Raw genomic sequence first — 21,922 nt, 5'->3', positions numbered from 1 at the left:
TTGCAAGTCTACAAAACCAATTTGTCTGTCATTTTACAGAAAAAAATGCATACAGACTAGTCAGGGGAAGAAGCTAACACGCTGCCAACACAACAACTTCTTCGAAGGTCATCGATTGCCTGAGTCATTCACCGGACTTTTGAACCCAACAGATCATGCATTTTATCTCCAGACGGAAGAAACCCACAGAAACAAACAAGAATCGATCGAGGCAATAAAGGCGTGGCAAAACGTTTCAAACGAAAAATACGACAATTGAACTTGCCCTTCCAATTCTTTTGAGGGGACTGTACATACTAGGGTATCAATTAAAATTGTCTCAATTGATTCAATTTTGATTCACAAGAGTTCAGTTCGATTCGATTCGACTAACTTGTATTCAATCCGAAATTGATTAATTATGGAACATCAATTCTTCTTAAATATCAACGACATGATTAAAAACTCCACAAACATTAAATTCCAACTTAACATTTTGCGGAGGCAGTAATTGCTTGGATTTACTTTATTAATGTGTTTATCTATTAAGTGTTACACAAACATTGACATCAGCAAGGATGAGATGGAAATATTTTCATCGTTTGAATTCAATAATTGTAAATATAAATGAAAACGATTCTGAATTGTCTTAAAAGTGCAATAAGTCAGATCTTTCATAAATGTTAAAAAAAATACTTTTAAATTCATGTGAGCGGTAAATTTTAGGAAAACGGTAAAATACAACTAAAATTTGGCCTTAAAATTCTACTTTCTTATGAATTTATGGGAAAAGGACGTATTAAAATAATTGATTCTTGGTTTTATGAATCGATATCAGGCTCAAAAAGGCAAATCGATTCTTTTTCGATTATTCGATTTTTTTTAAACCCATACTACTTTATCCATCAATCCATCCATCCATCGACCGCTTATTCTTCACAACGTGGGGTGCTGGAGCCTATCTCAGCTGGCAGCCAATCGCAACACACTACTTTACTTACTTAAAAAAAAATAAAATAAAAAATAAAAAAGACTTTGAACTCTTGGAATATTAAGCCATACAAACAAAAATAAAATAAAACAAAAATAATGTGGCAATATTACCGGATCCAAAATGATGCTACTGTATTTAAAAAAAAAAAAAAAACAGTCTACAAAGACAACTTCTAATAACATTTTTCTCATTACACTGCAACTTTATTGCCTTTATATACATTAATTTTTCAATGTGGCCATAATACTCCACGTCAGATTAAAAAAAAAAAAAAAAACATCTCTAGATTGAAATAAAGATTTTAATCAGCCTGCTATGTATCCAATCGTCTGCACATACGTGTCCAAAGTATGAAAAGTATCATCTCATCTGCTTTAATTAGCGGAATAAATTCCTGACTGTTTTCCCGTCACGCGTGCGTCCGCCGCCGCCTCCTCCTCTTCCTCTTCCCGTACTTTACTGTACCGAGGAGACCCCGAGAGTCAAGTCTGTAATTGAGACACATTAACACGTAACACCTAACAGACCGCCTCAATTACCACAATGGCTAATAAAATTATATTGGAGCGGGAGGAAGCGATGGCGATGCTTCATTACGGGAACCACCAGCTGTGTTCCTCCTTCTCCTCCTCCTTTTTTTTTTTTTGTTTCCTTCCCTACCAACCCTCAGCTTTAAATAAAGTTCAATAAAGCTGCCAGTGTTGGCACGGGCACTTTTGTCACGCCGCCATCACCTCAAACGAAACAAGTCATTGGAAAGAAAGAGAGAAATATATAGAGAGAGAGAGAGAGAGAGAGAGAGAACTTAAGTCGCACAAAAAAAAAAATCTTCTGAAAAATCCCAATCTTAGAAGAATAAAATTGCATTGTGAATGATTTTCATGCTGAAGGAAAATCTTGTGAAAAGAAAGTCATATTTTATTAACAAATTAGTCACAATCTTAATTTTTTTTGATTAATTAAAAACACATTTTTATTTATTTATTTATTTGATGTGTTTTAAATTATTTTTTTTACAAGGAAGAAGGCAGAAACTAATATCACAAGAATAATAGTTTTATTTTTCAGGGTTAAAAATGTTTATAATCTCACTTTTTTTAATCAAAAATTTCACGATATTGGGGAACAGACAGTTATTTCTTTTTAAGATAAAATGACTATATATATATATATATATATATATATATATATATATATATATATATATATATATATATATAGAAAAAGTTTCCATCCCAAAAACATAACAAAATATGATCAAGCGGAAAAGTTATTTCATTTTAAGGAAAACATGTTGTTGTTTTTTTTTTAAAGAAAAGCTGGAATTCTAAAACAATATATTTACAAAATATTATTATCTAAAAACATAAACTTAATTCTCACTAAATTGCTACATTTTTTTCGCATACACTTTTTTTTCATATTAAATAAATACATTTACTGTAAATTTAATTGAATAGATTTGAGTCTCTTGACTATATTCATTTACATTAGCTAAACTGTTCCAGTTCCTGCTTCTGGTACCAACAACAAAACTGATATTAATATTACATGATATAATATTTGCTGCAATGAATAAGTAATCAGTGTACCAATACATAACCAAGAAACATTTGCACCATAATATAAGTATTGCTAACAGAATAAATATCTACAATTGAATGAAATGAAAGAGCAGAGAATGGACGCGGGAGGGAGCAAGCCACTATTTTTGTTATTTTGTGTCAAATCCTTGTTTGATGGCTGCAATGTTTAGCTTGAAAGTACATTTGGAGACTCGCACTCATTGACCTCAAAGGAAGAGTTGTTGAGTTATCTTGTGGCGCCCCCTGCTGCTTGACCAAAGTTCCGTCCGTGCGTCCATACTTTTCCCACATTTTCTTCCATTTGTACTTCCTTCTAGGAGTCTCAATACATTTTTTTTTTTTTTTTTTTACAAACTGCACATTTTCGCTTCCTGTAGGTGCTTATGTACACATTTTTACTTCCTTTAGGTGTCCTGATACTTTTCATAAATTCCCAATTTTCTTCACTTACTTCCTGTAGATGTCCCAATACTTTTGTCCACATTTTATGCACTTGTCACTTCCTGTAGGTGCCTCCAAACTTTGGTCCAAATTCTAGCAATTTATTCACTTTTCAATAAAGTTGGTTTCTCAATTCTTTTGTCTAAATCCATCTTTTTACTTCCTGTTGGTCGGCACATTTTTTTTTCCACGCCTTTCAGGTGTCCAAAAAACATTTGTCCAAACCACCCATTTCCACATCCCATGAATGTCCCAGCACTTTGATCCACATTTTTTTTAAATTACTTTTGATTTATTTTATGTGTCCTGATACTTTGTATAAATTCCACATTTTCCTTGACTTGTTACTTCCTTTGATAAGGGTTAAGCCAAAGCAAGCCTTGTTTGTATTTAAAAACGTAATTACTGACTGATTAGACTTTTTTTTTTTTTCTTTTTAATTTTGTCTTGTTCAACAGCACGGTTCTGTTTTGTGTGCTCAGTTTGAATTGGATGTTAACTTTGGAATTAATAAAGGGAAGAAAAAAAAAACGTGCTACTTCCTGTTGGTGTCCAAAAGTATGTTGTTTTTATTTTGTTGAGCTTTGTATTCATTGTTTTCTATTTGAAAGTGTGAAGAAGAAGAAGAAGAAAATGAAAAGAAGAGGAAAAGAAAAGAAGAAGACGAAGAAGAAGAAGAGGAAAAGAAAAGAAGAAGAAGAAGAAGAAGAAGAAAATGAAAAGAAGAGGAAAAGAAAAGAAGAAGACGAAGAAGAAGAAGAGGAAAAGAAAAGAAGAAGAAGAAGAAAAGAAGAAGAAGAATAAAAAGAAGAGGAAAAGAAAAGAAGAAGAAGAAGAAAAGGAAAAGAAGAGGAAAAGAAAAAAGAAGAAGAAGAAAAGGAAAAGAAGAGGAAAAGAAAAGAAGAAGAAGAAGAAAATGAAAAGAAGAGGAAAAGAAAAGAAGAAGAAGAAGAAAAGGAAAAGAAGAGGAAAAGAAAAGAAGAAGAAGAAGAAAAGGAAAAGAAGAGGAAAAGAAGAAGAAGAAGAAGAAGAAGAAGAAGAAGAAGAAGGGAAAAGAGGAAGAAAAGAAGAGGAAAAGAAAAGAAGAAGAAGAAGAAGAAGAAGGAGAAGAAAAGGAAAAGAAGAAAAGAAGAGGAGAAGAAAAGAAGAAAAGAAGAAGGAAAGAAGAAGAAAAGGAAAAGAAGAAGGAAAGAAGGGAAGAGGAAGATAAATAAACGTATAAAAAGAAGAAGAAGAAAAGAAGAAGAAAGAAAAGAAGAGAAGAAGAAAAAAGTAGTAGGAGAAGAAGAAAAGAGAAGAAGAGAAGAAAAAAGTAGTAGTAGTAGTAGTAGTAGTAGAAGAAGAAGAAGAAAAAAAGGAAGAAGAAAAAGTAGTAGAAGAAGAAATTCAATTTTTCACTGTGTTAAGTGTCTAAACTTGCCATTTTCTTTTCCTGTACGTGTCCCAGTACTTTTGTCCAAATTGCGCAAGATTTTCACTTTTCATTAATGTTGTCGTCCCAATACTTTTGTCTTAGCTAATCGTTTGAACTTCCTGTTGGTCTTGCGGTACTTTTGAGCACATTTTCCTCCGCTTGTTACTTCCCGTAGGTGTCCCGATACTTTTGTCCAATTTCCACAACTTTTCACTTGTTGCTTCGTGTCCCAGTAGTTGCGTCACAATTTGACTTCCTGTAGGTGTCGCAATGCTGCGGTCCTTATGACCATACCTTTTGTAATTAGGGCCCGAGCAGCGACCGCTGCGAGGTCCCTATTGTTTTTCGTTCGAATTATTATTATTATTATTATTATTATTATTATTATTATTATTATTCTTCTTCTTCTCCGTAAACGATCGCATTTTTGAGTACCTAAACATTCACGAAAACTCACCAAACTTTGCACACTCCTCAGGCCCGGCGAAAAATTTTATATTATGAAGTCGTCATAACAACGCGACTCTATAGCGCCCCCTAGCGTAGAAAAATAAAAACCAAGCCCGGCACGTTTGAGCTAGAGCAACGAAAATTGGCAGGCACGTGTAGCACCCCGAGACGCACAAAAAAGTCTTTTGGGACCATGTAGCTAAAATGTACAGGAAATGAGCTATGAATTTTTTTATGTCCAATTTTGGCCTATTTTGGCACATTCACTGTGGTCATGCTTTTTCCCCCCTCTGCAAACATTTTTCATCCAATTCACATCAAACTTGGCATTTATCATCTCAAGACCTGAGAGAACAACTGGGCAAAAAGTCTTGCCTTTTCGAAATACTATATGATGGGGGCGGGGCATCAAATATTGTCTTTAAAATTTCATTTGTCCAGAAAGAGCAAATGCTTAATAACTCCCATGTTCAAGCTCCAAAAAATCTCAAACTTCTCAGGCAACGTAATAGTCACGGACTGAAAACATCTATATGATAAAATTCAGTTATACATTTAGCGCCACCTAGTGGTGACAATAAATGTCATACTTTACGTTTTTATCTACTGCGCTGAGCTCGTTGAAGGGATCCAGTTGAAAGTTGGTCAGAAAAGCCTTAAGATGTTGATGATGCCCCACACCGAATATTGTAACTTTTCGCCAAAGGGCGTGGCCGCTACGGTGACGCAAAGTCTGAAGATTTTTCGTGACAATAAAAGCTGCATTAACTTGAACGAGATGATCCTATCTTCTCAAAATTTCACACATTTGATGAGAGTCCAGCCCTAAAGACATCTACGAACTTATATTTCATCTTACTGATAGCGCCACCTAGTGGCATTTTTTTTTCCTTACGAATTTTCTTCTACGTTTTTGTCCAAACACGTTAACTGGACCTACCTCAGATTTGCTCAGATGAGGGTTTCGGCCTTCATGATGTCACAACACGAAGTTTGTGAGTTTTCGCGACTTGCTGTGGGCGTGGCTAAGCGCTGTTCGCCAAGAAAACAACGGCAGTTTTGAGGGTCTAAACATGCACAGAAACTCCTGAAACTTCGCACACACATCTGGCCTGGTAAAATGAGCAATATTTTATTGTTGATTGTGCTATTTTTACAAAAATGACTCAATAGCGCCCCCTCGAAATTTTTAACGAAGCAGCCCCGGTTGTACGTTTAAGCAAGAACGACGAATATTTTTAGGTGTATGAGGGAGCCGACGACCTACAAAAAAGTCTCTTGTACCCATATGCTAAAATGAACAGGAAGTGAGCTACGAATTTTTGAATGTCCCATTTTTGACGATTTTTGCACGTTCACAGGGGGCAGACTTTTGCCCACCTCTCCTACACGTTTCATGCGACTGAGTTAAGACTTGGCCTGGACCATGTCAAGACCTGAGCCAACGACAGGGGGAAAAATTTTGACTTTTCGAAATACTATATGATGAGGGCGGGGCATCAAAATTTGTGTTTCGCAATGAAAAAGGATATGCTTGATAACTCCCCGGTACATGCTCCAAAAAATCCCAAACTTGACATGTATGTTTATCGTCAAGGCCTGAAGTTATCTCTATGACAACATTCAGTTATATATGCAGCGCCACCTAGCCCTTGAGGCATGAAAAAAAAATACCCCACATACGGTATTTTGTACAAAAAATGTAAACTCATTCTAAGTGTGATAACGAAGTCATTTATGAATATTCTTTTAGTTTCCACCACTCAAAATGTTCACTGGCATCAGACTTATCCAAACATATATATATATTTTTATTTATTTTTGATAGCCTCTATGGACATTAAAAGCAATATCGTGGATGAAGGATATGCTTAATAACTCCACGGTACATGCTCCAAAAAAAATCCCACACTTGACATGTATGCTTATAATCAAGGCCTGAAGGTATCTCTATGACAACATTCAGTTATAAATACAGCGCCACCTAGCCCTTGAGGCTTATATAAAAAAAATAAAATAAATACCCCACATACGGTATTTTGTCCAAAAAATGTACACTCATTCTAAGTGTGATAACTAAGTCATTTATGAATATTCTTTTAGTTTCCACCACTCAAATTGTTCACTGGCTTCACACCGATCCAAACGTATGTACGTTTCCATTTTGTTTTATTCATTTTTGATTGCCCCTTTGGACAATAAAAGTAAACATTGTGCAATGAGTACAACGAGCGATGATGTGTATATACACTTTTACAAAAAAATACCAATCAGGGCAACTCATTGCCTAAAAATAAATAAGGACGCTGATTTTTGCAGGTCTTAACAATCACCAAAATCCGTTGAGCTTGACAGACACTGGCAAAAAAAATATTCTACATGTAAACGTTTATTATGCCATTTTCAAAGAAATTTTGCTTCCAATATGCCAGTACCCCAACGTGCAAGTACCCCAACGTGCAAGGACCCCAACGTGGCCCGGGCTGCGAGGGCCCTTTATAGCTGCTCGCAGCTCTAGTTTATTTTTTATTTTTTTATTTTTTTTTTGTGTGTGTGTGATTGTCTGGTTCGACAGCACGGTTCTGTGTGCTCAGTTTGTTTTGGATGTCTGTTGATTTTGGAATGAATAAGAGCAAGGAAGAAAAAAAAAAAAAAAAAAAGTTTCACTGAGCATAATCATTTGAATACTAATGTCAAAAGCAGACGGATTATTGTGACGTGCCTTCAGAAACGCCCCCAAAATGAAAGCCAGGCTCCTCCAACTACTAAAAAAAACTAAACAAATTGGGTTCACCGTCAAGACCTCTAATTGTCTGCCGGCTTCCATCTTGTGCCAGACGTCAGTGAAGGTGGTATTTTTTTTTTTTTTCCCTGCCGGGCACATCCTGTTCCACTCGGCTGTGTTGTTGACTCGGCCAAGCGTGGCTGGCAAACAAGCGCCTTTCCAATGTCGGCCACTTCATGCGGTCGGCGTTGTGGGCGGCGACTGGAGGAGGGAAGATTTGAAGGCTTGAAATTAGAACGCGTGGCCCTCGCCGTCGTGTTATTAAAGACTCGTTTTGTTTTTTTCTCGTTCTGGCCCGAAATGGATCCCGACAGCACTTTGTTTACGTCTGGCGAGGACAGCGGCCGCCAGCCAGAAGGACGACGACTCCATTTGTTTATAGCGGGAAGCACAAACACGCGCCATTAACAAAATTGAAATAAGTTGAAATCAATGGCAGACCCCAAAACACAACAGTGTGTTTTTTTTTTTAACATTTGTAAGAAAGAAAACCAGCACTGTACTATATTAAAACATGGAGAATGTTAAAGAATTTACCTGTTTTATGAAGTCAAAAATATAAAATCTCATGGGAATAATAAAGTCAAAACACGTTCAAGAAAAACAGTGCCTAATAATTGAGTTGATTTTTGTTGAACTTTTTAAAAAAATATATATTTGACTAATGAAAAAGTCAATCATTTCAGCAAAGTTGATTTTCTTCCAAGAATTTTTTTTTTAATTGCATAATTTTGAATAACAATATCCTTGATGGTTGAATACTTTTTTTTCAAGGAATTTTCATAAATAAAATATACTATTGAATCTAAGAAATTGATTTTATTCCAAGAAATAAGCTTTTTTTTTTTTTTTTTTGTAAATTTGTATAATTTTAAAGCACGTTTACAACCAAGGTTTAATTTTTGTTAATGGAATTATTTGAACAGAAGTCATATTTTTATTGAATCAAAAAAGGCAATATTATGAGTAAAGTCCTTTTTTTTTTCCAACCAAAAAAATCATTTGAGCTCATGGCAAATGTTATGAAATTGTTTCATTTTTAAAGATTGTTTTTGAGGAAAAAATGTTTTTATTAAATAATAAAACAAAAAAAAAAGTGACGTCAATATTCTTTCAAAAGAAAGTTGTTTTACCATCTCCAAACATTTTTGTTTTTATTTGATTTGAACTGAGTCAAATGCCATTTTTAGCATATGTCGCGGGCCACTAAAAAAAATGGACGTCGGGCCGCAAATGGCCCCCAGGCCGTAGTTTGGACACCCCTGTTTTAAAGGTATTACTTGTACATGAAAAATAATGAAGTTACCTCATTAATTAGAGACAAAATATAAACTTTTTAATGCTGAAAACGGCTCAATGAGTCAAGTGTCCCTTTAATGTATGCTTTTATTTTATGCTTCTTCCTGCCTGCCCTTTTTCTTTTCGGTTATTATATGTTATAATTGTATGAGGAAATGTCTGATTGTCACAATGCTGTCCGAAAGGAAAAATGAACAAATAAATCAATCAATCAATCAAATCAATGTGCATTTTCTCTATAAAGTTGAATTATGAACTCAAAGACAATATAAAGATTTTGTTCAGGTGTGTATGTGGAGGAGAGGGAGGTGCCTGTCATTAAAAAAAAAAAAAAAAAAAAAATGAGAAGACTGAGCTGCAAATAAGCAACAAACATGGAGTATGTAGAAAATGGAAAAAAAAAGTATTTCCCATATATCCCCTAGAGGGCGCTACATGCCCATAAAACAAGGACGGACAGAAGACACGCATTTTTTGTTGTGGTCCTACCTATGAAAGTGGAATCCATCAATCCATCCATCCATCCATCTTCCAGACTGGTTACTCCTCACAAGGGTCGCGGGGGTGCTGGAGCCTATCTCAGCTGGCTCCGGTACACCCTGAAATGGTGGCCAGCCAAACGCAGTGAAAGTGGAATCTTTTTCATTCAATGAGGCTTCACAAGGAGTGGATGCAGTCCAGCCCTAAAGGAATGCAGAAAAACAACAAAAGGCACACGTGTGGTCACTTGAGAATTTAGAAACAAAAAAAAAAACAAAAAAAGAACGTGTTTGAAAGTTTGCTGTACTTATTGAGACAGCACATGAGGGCTAAACTTTGAGGTGGTTCAACCCTGTTTTTTTCCCATCAATTTGATCCATAACTTTTCTTTTACTGATGTGCTAGTGTCTGGATCTCACTCTGCTTCATCTATCCTTCCCTCTTTCCTCTCTTTAGTTTTACCTCTGGTCTCTTGAGATCTCCTTAATTTGTTGGTATTCAGAGGTTGGGTTGGCATAAGACTGATTTTGTAACCATGTGGATGGCAGGAAGTGTTTAGTCGGTGCTGGATTTCATTTTGATTTATCTTTCTTTTCTTTGACCTTTCCTCTGGTCACCCGACCTTCTGAACTACATGACTCTGGCGAGACTCTGAAGTATCCGGTAAAGGTGAAGGGTAATGGGATTTTTATTAGGTTTTAGGTGAATTCCTGAGTATAAATTTACACATATTTACACCCATGCGCGCACGCACAAAATATATTAAAAAATTTACAAAAAAAAAAAAAAAAAGAGAGAGCAATGATGATAAGATGTTGAATCGGTAAGACTGCCGGATAAACAATTCTGAGCTCTCTCTTGAAGAAAAAAAAAACTTTTCTTTTACTAGTAACCACAATAAGGTCTTCTTTAATTAGACACACTCATACACTGTAGCTAAAATCAAGCCTTTAAAATTTAATTAACTTGGAACACAGAATGTAAATTGTTGTCCTATGGCATACATTCACACACGTATCCAACAACACATAGAATGTTATCATTTCGAAATGTGAACAAATGTGTTGCGTGTTTCTGTGGATTTGCCATTTCAGACTAAGTTAAATTAAGTTAAACATTAAATAAAATACTATGTGTATTTCAATGAGGAAAAACTGCACTCTACAGTGTTGCATTTATACAGTAATGACAAAATCAAATAGAATTCAAAATTAAACAAATTAATTAAACTAATTCTACCACACTTTTTTTTTTTTTTCTTTTTTTTTGCTTCAATGGTCCTATGTTGCTCCTTGTGGTGTGACTTGGCCACCTGGGGGCAGTATAATACATAAGACGAAAACGTCACCACAAAGCAAGCAAACACAATTGTTTGACCAAGGAACAAATTGTGCAATCCTTGGCTAAAAAAAATAATAAAAAAAAAAAAATAAAAAATAAAAAAAATAAAAAAAAAATTAAAAAAAAAAAAAAAGTGTGGGCAACAGGTGCAGGGATTAAAACTACACCTGTCCCAGCATCATGGCAGCTCCTGCTCAGGTGACAGCAGGTGAATTGTTGTGAATGTTCCCAAATCAACCATGATCCCCTTTTTGAGCACTTTGTCAGCATGTTGTGCTCCCTTCAGCCTGCAATTAAAGCGGACTGGTCTGTCCGTCAACGGGGATTTGCCGACACGGTGCAGTAAATCTCTTTCAAAGGACGAGTATTTATTTACACCGTGTAATTATTGTGTCATTTTTGTGGGGGGGAAACCAAACGGCATCATGGGCAGATGAAATATGGTTGACCAGGAAAAAAAAAAAAAAAAGAACACGTTTTAAAAATGATGAACCAGTCATCCATTTTTTTTTTTTTTTTTTTTTGGGGCGAGAAGTGGTGTACGCGGCCTTGAACTGGTCACCAGCCAATTTCAAAGCACAAACAGACAAAACAACTATGGACAATTTCAAATGGAGGAAGTTAAGAGTACCTACAAAAAAAAAAAAAAAAAAAAAAAAAAAAAAAAAAACCTGGAGATCATGCAGGGAGACGCGAGCCGATACTAGAAAAACAAACCTCAGAACTGTGAGGCAGATGCTTGAACCATTCGTGCTGCCAAAAAGTAAATGCATTGGTGAGATGAAACAAAACCAAAAAAAAAAAAAAGAATATTGACACGACGTGGAGAGGTAGGACTCAGACGCAGGATAAAGGTAGGCCACCCAGGCAGCAGGTTTATTCCCGGCCAACAGGGGTCTCCTCTCAAACTGAGAGGAGAACAGGGAGGGAAAAAAGTGGAGAACAAAAAACGCTCCACTAGGGAGGAAAAAACAGGCAAAGGGTACTGGGGACAACGAAAAGCGCTCCGCTAGGGAGGAAAAAGGGCACAAGGCAAAAGGGGTAACTAAAGGCGCTCCAAAAGGGAGGAAAAGGCACAAAAACAAGGCAAAAACGCTAGGCAACATGAACAAGGACATAAGGACTGTGGGACGCTTCCATGCACTGACGGTGACACTTCGGCACTGAGGGGAAAGTGCAGGTGGCTTTTATTGTCTTGGTTGATTGGTGGCAGGTGGAGATGATCATGGGCGGGGACCGGTAATTAGTGAACTGCAGGAAGGGCAAGTGACCTGGGGTGAGAAGGGAATCAGAACTTCAAAATAAAACAGGAAACATGACTATGAAAATAAAAGCATGGCCTGTCACGCAGGTGGCGGCGTGACAGTACCCCCCCCTCAATGGCCGGCTCCTGACGGCCATCCGACCCAAAGAGTCCAAAAACAAGGGCGGGCGGAAGGGGGCACGGAGGTGGGAACACGGCCCACCCCTCCGTCCCAGACAAAAGGGCAGTCCAGGAGGGCGACCATGAAGCCAGACAAGGGGCCGTTCAGGATGTTCCCGATAGAAGAGTCCGCGGGCGGACTTGACGTGACTTGGCGAGGCGTAGCAGACGTGGCGTGGCAAGCTTGGCAGACTTGACGAGGCGTGGCAGGCTTGGCAAACGTGGCAGAATTGGCGTGACAGGCTTGGCAGACTTGGCGAAACGTGGCAGAATTGGCGTGACAGGCTTGGCAGACTTGGCGAAACGTGGCAGAATTGGCGTGACAGGCTTGGCAGACTTGGCGAAACGTGGCAGAATTGGCGTGACAGGCTTGGCAGACTTGGAGAAACGTGGCAGAATTGGCGTGACAGGCTTGGCAGACTTGGCGAAACGTGGCAGAATTGGCGTGACAGGCTTGGCAGACTTGGCGAAACGTGGCGGCTTTGGCGTGGACGGCTTTGGCGTGGACGGCTTTGGCGTGGACGGCTTTGGCGTGGACGGCTTTGGCGTGGACGGCTTCGGCGTGGACGGCTTCGGCGTGGACGGCTTTGGCTTGGTCGGCGTGATGCAGAGACTTGGCGTGACCTGATGCAGAGACTTGGCGTGACATGATGCAGAGACTTGGTGTGGCTCAGGGTCTTGGAGATGCGCCCGGCGAGACTCGGGGGCTTGAGGCGGTGACTGGCGAGGTTCAGGAGCGAGAGACTCAAAGGTGACCAGGTTGACTGCGGCTGAGGATGCACTGGTCGCTGATTGGTCCAAAACGTGATCCCTACAATCTTTTCCCCAATCCAGTATATTCCCGGAGTTCCAGTCAATTCGGGGGTTGTGTTGACGTAGCCAAGGGTGTCCCAGAACCAAAGTGGGTGACGAAGCTTGGATTACATGGAAACGGAGACTTTCGATGTGTTGTCCAATTCGTACTTCCAGGGGTTCTGTGATGTGGGTGATGCTGAAGAGTTCCTTGCTATTCAGGGCTCTGGCCTGGATGGTCCGGGGAAGGGGTTCGGTGGTGGCTCGTACTTGCTTAACGAGGCCCCAGTCCATGAGGCTCTCGTCGGAACCGGAGTCGATGAGTGCTGGCATGTCAATGGTCATAGCATGGTGGCGTATCTGGGCTTGCGTGATTCTTTGTGTCTTAGCAGGTCGGGGTGACGAGAAACTCACCGGTGAACCTCTTTTCACGGTGCAAGTTCCTACCAGATGACCAAGTTCACCACAGTAGAAGCAGCGGCCTTCTTGGCGGCGACGCTGTCGCTCCTCGGTGGTTAACTGGGCCCGACCAAGCTGCATGGGTTCCTCCTCGACGTTAGGCACTTCCCTTGGCCCTGGTCGGGGAGGCATGATGAGCTGTGGCATTTCTGTTTCCATTGGTGGTGAAAAGGGGGTTGGTTCCACCCTTCTATGGTGCCCGCTGGACTTGGTCAACTCTCGTCGGCGATGATCAGCACGAATCGCTAGGGAGATCAGAGCATCCAAGTTGGTTGGAAGGTCCACGGGAATCAGGAGTTCTTGTATGGCGGGTGAGAGTCCTTTCAGAAAGTGGTCCTGTAATGCTGTGGAATTCCAGCCACTGTTTGTGGCCAAGGTGCGAAAGCGGATTGCGTAATCGCTGACGGGTTCTTTGCCTTGTTGGAGCCGGCTCAATGCTCGTGCCTTCTCTCGGTCATTGTTGTCGGGATCAAAGACCTGGCGCAAGGCGGCTTGAAAATCCTGTACATTTTGGCAGACCGGGGAGCCCCTGGCCCATTCCGCGGTTGCCCAGGTCTTGGCTCGTCCAGTCAGGTGGGACACCATGAAGGCTACCCGGGACCGAGCTGTGGAAAATGCCTGTGGTGAGTGTTCAAAATGGATGTCACACTCCGTGAGAAAGGTCTGACATTGTCCAGGTTCACCGGAGTATCGTTCTGGGGAGGCCAGTCTCAATCCTACCCCGGTGAATGACGTGGTCGGGACAGAGAGTTCGGGGAGGGGTAGCTGTCCGGTGGAGGCTGGAGCTCGACGCCGCGATTGGCTCACCAGTCCTTGGACCTGGCTCGACAGCTCCTTCAGCTCCGAAACCACGGCTTGCTGAACCTTTTCCTGGTTGGCAAGCCGGAGCTCAAGGCTCTGCAGCGCAGCCTCGACCTTTCCTGCTGGGTCCATGCTGGCCGAAGTGTACTGACACGACGTGGAGAGGTAGGACTCAGACGCAGGATAAAGGTAGGCCACCCAGGCAGCAGGTTTATTCCCGGCCAACAGGGGTCTCCTCTCAAACTGAGAGGAGAACAGGGAGGGAAAAAAGTGGAGAACAAAAAACGCTCCACTAGGGAGGAAAAAACAGGCAAAGGGTACTGGGGACAACGAAAAGCGCTCCGCTAGGGAGGAAAAAGGGCACAAGGCAAAAGGGGTAACTAAAGGCGCTCCAAAAGGGAGGAAAAGGCACAAAAACAAGGCAAAAACGCTAGGCAACATGAACAAGGACATAAGGACTGTGGGACGCTTCCATGCACTGACGGTGACACTTCGGCACTGAGGGGAAAGTGCAGGTGGCTTTTATTGTCTTGGTTGATTGGTGGCAGGTGGAGATGATCATGGGCGGGGACCGGTAATTAGTGAACTGCAGGAAGGGCAAGTGACCTGGGGTGAGAAGGGAATCAGAACTTCAAAATAAAACAGGAAACATGACTATGAAAATAAAAGCATGGCCTGTCACGCAGGTGGCGGCGTGACAAATATTAGTCGTGCTTGAATGTCTAATGCATATTTCAAAGTGTAGTACTACAATTATGCATTCAAGGAATTAAAACATAGGTATCTTCATATTAATTTAGTCTTTTTAAAATTAATAACTTCATATGTAACGCAATATGATTTGTACTGACTGCGTGAAGCAGAACAACAACAAAAAAATGGCAGAATCGGCCATCTTTGTTGTTTACAATTGAACAGCTTTGAAGTCAGAACAATCTGAGTGGGATGTGTCCGACTTCCCACCTTCCTCAAATCTACTAGTAGTAAAATTAAAATAAATAAATAGATAAATAAACAAATAAATAAACAAATAAATCGCTGGCCAATTTCAATGTATTTTTATAGTACAATTTCATGTGCTTAGGTGCAGTATTAATGTATAAACTGTTCATAGTGTTACAGTGAGTTACAATAATCTTTTCGTTAACATGTCGACTGACTACGTCACTGTACTGTATTTTAATGTTTGTCATGATAGTGGTAGTGGAGCGCTCAGTACTTTTTTTTTTTTTTTTTTTTTAAGTTTGAGAAGGGCCGTGTAAGTGAACTAGTGATGTGCTTCTCGGGTCGAATCCCTGAAGCGTGTGCCGAGTAATGTAGATGAGTGGTTCATGAACGGCGATTCAATGCGTGTGTCGATGACGTACGTGATGACGTTTGAAGCCCCGCGAAGCGGGTGTACCACGTGACTGATTCAGGAAATGATTCGCTAGGTTTGAGTGTAGTTCGAAATAAAAGCGGCAAAGAAAAGCTATGGATTCCCCTTCACTTTTTGTGTTTTCGGGTCCCTTACTGCGGTACTTCTTTGCATTTTGCATTCGATTTGACCGACGACGACGAGCTTCTTTTTTTGCGATGGAGTTCAAGGAACCAGCAAGAAAGAGAAGAAAATATCCCCAGAGTTGAAAATCCCCTTCAGTACTGGGAATCACAGAAATATGCGCTTCCAAGTTTATATAAACTTGCTGTCTCATATCTATGCACCCCTGCTTCATCAGTACCATGTGAAAGAGTTTTTTCAAAAGCAGGTGAAATTCTATGCACAAAAAGAAACCGCCTGAGTCCAAAAACTTTGGAAAAAATATTGTTTTTAAATAAAAATGAATAAGCACTTTATTTTACCTCATTTTTTCACATTTTCACTTGTTGCATAAGCACAAACATAGACAAAGTAACACAGAACAATTCATGTTAAAACACTCTTCAAATATATATTCTTTTGTATTTCGAGCATGATTTGCACCCCACCATTTTATTGCATGCACCAAGCATGTTATACATTTTCTGTCCACATGATGGCGTAGTCGAGGAAATGAATCATCTTGAAGCCCCTACGTGTATGTGACGCATTTCACTGCAGGGCTTCATTGCTTTACGGGGCTTCATTTTGCCATCACTAAAGTGAACACACTGAACAGCATGTTTCTCGAGTCCAATATTGTATTTATTTTTCTATGCGTCTGTGGGTGGATAAAAACACGCACACATACACAGAGAATGATTCGCTTACCTGGATTTAATCTGTCAAACGTTGTCGCTACTGTTGAAGCCGCCGGATGCGTCGCCATTAAAAACGGAAATAATTTCCTGTAATTTCCGGTGTGGTTACCAGATGTGACCGGAGGGAAACAAATCAGTAGAAAGTTAGAAACAGCAAACTGTGTTTACCAACGCACCAAGTAACATGTCAGACGTTTAAATAACCCCACTCGATTCGGTATTGTGCATAATAAAGTGATAAACGACTTTACTTAAAATGTAGTGTGTCAAGCTATGCCTGCTGGATTCACCAACTAACTCGCAAGCTACTGGAAAGTGTTAGCAAAGTTAGCGTCGCCGGTTCAAGCGGTAAATGTGGACCGTCAAGCCCGCCAGCTGCACGTCGAACCGGTGAACTCTTTTTGGAGCACCTCCGTGTGGACCAACGCAACGTCGTACAGCGGCCATTTCGGGACAAACTGCCAAACTTGATGGACATTGAGGTCGAGCGAGACGAAATGACTACGATACATCCGTTTAAAGGTAATAAAAAAAAAAAACAGCATGTTGTAAGTGTTTGTGGTGTTGTTGTATGTAAATTAGCATCCGCGAAAGTACACAAAACATAAGAATATGGTCTTCGGGACGGCGGTGGCCGGCAAGGGCAGGATTGTCAGATTCAAAATTCAGTTTTCTGCATTGACGCATGTCATTCTACGGAGCACCTCTGGTGTCAGGGTCTGAATTTTTATTTTTTATTTTTTGCTAATCTATAGTAAACCGCACCCACCGTTTAGCTCTTCTGTGGCGTTATGTAATACGCATGCGCACGTTACGTTCGAGTGGTTGCTTGACAGCAGTGTTAGCGGCGAACGGCTGCTTCTTTTCATCTTTCGGTTGATGTGTAATGTTGCGCTTGTGCCACTGTGTGGCGCTCGAACACTTTTCTTCTTGCTTTCTTTTACTTCCGTGTTTAGCCTGAAGGCTGTTGAAATGCAATTAATACGCCATATTTGGCTAAAGAAACTTCATCGTTCCGTCATCCATTCATCCGAATGCATCGTTAAGCTGCCAAAACTATTCTACAGTTTAAGATTTTAAAAAAAAAAAAAAAAAAAAAAAAAAAAAAAAAAAACAGCCGTTCGCTGCTAATACCTCTGTCAAGCAACCACGCGAACGTTGCTTGCGCATGCGTATTACATAACGCAACAGAAGTGCTAAACCGTGGGTACGGTTTACTAAACTGTGGGTATAGATTGTTAAACTGTCGGTACAGATTACTAAACTGTGGGTACAGATTAGCAAAAAATAAATAAATAAAAATTCAGACCCTGACACCAGAGGTTGCAAGTTGATGTTTTGAATCTTGTCATTGGTAAGCTGCACAAAACTGAAAATATTACATGAAATTGTTCCCTTGTCCAAAACTGGATAGACAATATAATCTAGTAGAAAACCTACAAATGTATCCACGTATTTATTAGTAAAATTCCATCACTTCTCCCCCAGGCTGAATGTGTTGTTGAAAGCAAAAACCTCAAATGCGTCCTGACAGCCAGTGTTTAAGGCCTCAGAAGTTCACCGTGGGTATTTTTAAACCAATTTGCCGCCGACACTTTTAGCGAGCGCGTCTTAAAGCGGGCGGCAACCTGACGACGATCCAGAGACATGCGGCGGTTGCTCGTGACAGCTCATCTGGTCCCGGCCGCCGCCGCCGCCGCCGCCCGGAGATGGATGGCCCCCACGCAGCAGCGTCACGCTCCATTTGCGTTGGAGCAGGGTTGCCGTTTGGCAACCCCCACCCCGCTCGGCGACGGCGAGAGGGCAGCTGGCAGCGCCGCTCGGGGGGCCTCGCCAACCGCAAGCCCGGCCCGGCCCCAAAAAACTCCAGCTAGTCATTATGCGGGCCGGGCCGCCGCTGTCGTCATGCCAACGGGCCTCGGGACACGCTAGGCTTGCGTAAATGTCAGCGGGGCGTTGAAACGCTGCACTTATGACATTATGAAAGACTTTCTGGCCTTTAGGCCCAACATTACGTGCAAATCAGAAGGATCTCAAATATGGATCCGTCAGGCTGAGAGGGACACACTTTTGAAAGTCGGGTTTAAAGTTGAGCTCACCTCCGCATTTGTTTGGATTTCCCTCGTAAAGTCACGGAAATAGAAATAATGAGTTCCAGGGTCAAGTTTCGACCGCACGTGGCACGGCCCAAAACAAATAGGGTTAACCTCCACATGGAAATCATCGTGCGTTATTTGCCGAGAAACTTTTTAACGGGGATGGATCGTGGCGAGAGAAACGTGTTTGAGTCGCGACAAGCCAACAATGGGCACAGCTTCGGTTGAGCTTCATGTACTGCTTCGCTGCCATCCTGTGGCATCTTGCTCCCAATAACGTATAAATGTGTTTTTTTTTTATGTTCTAAGTGTCCCAAAGACGTATTTAAACGTTTTTTTTATTTGTATTTTTTTATGTTAGAGCATACAGAAGGCTTTGATGCATCCTCTCAACTGCAAAGAACGGTTGCAGAAATGGTAATTACACAAACGGCCAGCAGGTGGCAGCAGAGCAAAGGAGATCAACCAGGGCCATGTAGGAAATAAGCTCAATTACTTACAATTTTAAATAGATTTGTGAAACCTGATGAAACTTAGCTCTCTTCTAATGCTAATTGCTGCAAAATGGAAACAGATAGAAACATACTTTTTTTTTCCTGATGAAAGAAGAGACTTTAATCTTTCTTTTGGTAGATTCCAGGCTTTTATAGCAATAGAACACAATATTCTGTGGGCCTTGCAAAATCAGTCAAAATCCAGTGAAACAGCCGGGAGCGAACGGGATTGCGAAATGTGAAAATGGCGGCGAGTGAATGAGTTAATTATGCATTTTTTGGCTGGTTCGATTTATAATCCGGAGCAACGTATAATCCGAAAAATACGGTATAACACATTCATTCATAAACTGAATCATTTAACCAGTTACTACCTCCACAAAATTGACATTGGAATTGAATATTTTTGGAGTTTTTAAATCATGTTCCATAATCAATCGATATCGGATTGAACTGAAGTGAATCGAACTGGGAAACTTCGAAATCGACTCGAACTGGACTCTTGTGAATCAAAATCAAATCGATTGAGGAAATTAGAATCGATACGAGTTCCTAATTTAATTTTTCCATAATACGCTCCATTTCAAAGGTGTATTTTATCCACAATTTGTTATCACGTTTGTTCCAAAGGAAAGCGTCGGCAGCCTGTGCAAACTCGGTGTGCTGGTCGGAGATAACAAGCAAGTTGTTGTGACGGCAAGGGGACACCTCAGATAAACCGCCCGCCTGCTTTATGTCCGGCACGGAGGAGGAAGCTCGCTCGCTCGCTCTCTCGCCGGTTGCGCGTGTTTACATACCCGGCTGATGAATGGCGAGGAGGAGAAGGTGTGGAGGAACATTAGTGTCCTGCGGAGGATGTCATGAGTCATCCTCTGCCAGCGTATGAATGCCAGGCCTAATCCTCAGGAAGTCCAAGAGACGTGCAAGCTGCTTAATCATCACGCTCGTGTTTCTCAACCACATTCAACCTGCCCCATGATTCACATGACCATAATTCCCATATTTTTCATGATTTCACATTTCCACGGCGAGTTAAGGTGCATTCACACTTGCGCTGTTTGGTCCGCTTTAAACGGACCAGAGTTCGTTTCCCACGCCGGTCCGGATCTTTTGTGCTGGTCTGAATACAGACAAAACGAATTCTGGTGCGGACCGAGACCCGCTTTTTTGAGGTGGTCTCGGTCCGCTTCCAAACGCACTCGGTGCGGTTCGATTCGCAGTCTGGAAAAAAAAAATGTTGAAACAACCTCTTTTCCCACTGTTTTAAACCGATTTGTGAATACTGATTAAACTTAGCTATATTCTAATGCTAATTGCTGCAAAACGGAAATGGATAGCAATATCCTTTTTTTTTTCCTGATGAAAGAAGAGACTCTAATCTTTCTTTTGGTAGGTTGCCTGTTTTTATAGCAATAGAACACAATATTCTATGGGCCTTGCAAAATCAGTCAAAATCCAGTAAAACAGCCGGGAGCAAAAGGGGGTTGCTTCAGTCAAAATGGCTGTTTGGGAATGAGTTAAAAAATCAAATAAAATTACTACTACTACTACTACTAAAATGACTACTAAAATTACTACTACTACTACTAAAATTACTACTACTACTACTAAAATTACTACTACTACTACTAAAATTACTACTCCTAAAATTACTACTACTACTAAAATTACTACTACTACTAAAATTACTACTACTACTACTACTACAACTACTGCTACTAAAAGTACTACTACTACTACTACTACAACTACTACTACTACTAAAATTACTACTACTACTAAAATTACTACTACTACTACTACTAAAATTACTACTACTACTACTACTACTAAAATTACTACTAAAATTACTACTAAAATTACTACTACTATTACTAAAATTACTACTACTACTATTACTAAAATTACTACTACTACTACTAAAATTACTACTACTACTACTACTAAAATTACTACTACTACTAAAATTACTTCTACTACTAAAATTACTTCTACTACTACTACTAAAATTACTACTACTACTACTACTACTACTAAAATTACTACTGCTGCTACTGCTGCTACTACTGCTACTACTACTAATAATAATAATAATAATAATGTCGATATAAGGTCTGAAATCCGAAACCATTGATTTAAAATTTCATTAGCTTCTGAAAATGCACTAAAACAAGCTTACAGCGGACGCTCCGCCAGGCAACGTTAACGCGAACGAGGGATGATGGCCTGTTGATATTTTTACCCAAAGTTGGCGTTGTTAGCCGTCGTGCTAAACTAGCCTCATGGTTGGGGGGGGGGGGGGGGGGGGTCTTTTTACGCGCTGAAACCCAATCTATAATCCAATATGGCCGCAGCTGACGGTCACTGTGCTGACACTCACGCATTCACTAGTAATCAAATCACTCCTTATAGCTGACCGACGCAAGATACGAACGCAAACAGAGGTGCAAAAAAAAGTGATTGACGCGTCACTTGAGCGGCAACAGCAGCTGCTTCAAAATTGCGCTTAGGCGTGTGTGAATGCGTGTGCGTTTGTGTATGCAATATTGTGTGTGTGCATGCGTTTGTGTGTGAAGGGGTGCGCGCGAATGTACGTGTGTTAATGTGTACGCGCGTCCCCGCATTTCTGTCATTTCCCCATATTAGCGCCCAAGCAAAAAGAGCGGGAAGCCCGGCGAAAGCGGCCCCAGTCCGCCCGCTCGACACCCAATACGCAGGAAATGCGAACAGCTGCCGCCCGCTCAAGAGATGCTTTCACCGCCGAGGGAGGAAGAGGAAGAGGAGGGGATGGCAAGCGGTTTAAGGGGCCGTCGGTCCGTCCTTCCTGCCCGGTAACATCAGCTCATTTGTTGCCAAGTCACGACACAA

General features: G+C 40.6%; 1 protein-coding gene across 4 annotated transcripts in view; it reads right to left on the bottom strand.

The window, feature by feature from the left end:
- LOC144013547 (uncharacterized) overlaps positions 1 to 21,922 on the bottom strand; it is a 219,659-nt gene that overhangs the window by 136,506 nt on the left and 61,231 nt on the right. For 2 of the 4 annotated variants that reach the window (XR_013282281.1, XR_013282283.1), the window contains exons 4-5: positions 16,475 to 16,551; positions 9,438 to 9,631 (exon numbers count right to left, since the gene is read on the bottom strand). Coding sequence is in view for 1 of the 4 variants with exons in the window: in XM_077512563.1 (XP_077368689.1) it covers positions 9,438 to 9,631 (194 nt within the window). In the remaining 3 variants the exon portion in view is untranslated. Of the gene's footprint in view, positions 1 to 7,668; positions 7,851 to 9,437; positions 9,632 to 16,474; positions 16,552 to 21,922 lie in introns of those variants that run through there. The other 2 variants (XR_013282282.1, XM_077512563.1) reach the window with 2 other exon arrangements.

The sequence above is a fragment of the Festucalex cinctus genome, chromosome 1 (assembly GCF_051991245.1).
Source record: "Festucalex cinctus isolate MCC-2025b chromosome 1, RoL_Fcin_1.0, whole genome shotgun sequence".
NCBI classification, from domain to species: domain Eukaryota; kingdom Metazoa; phylum Chordata; class Actinopteri; order Syngnathiformes; family Syngnathidae; genus Festucalex; species Festucalex cinctus.
The sequence above is the reverse complement of the archived record's forward strand: the minus strand, read 5'-3'. Positions and strand labels throughout refer to the sequence as shown.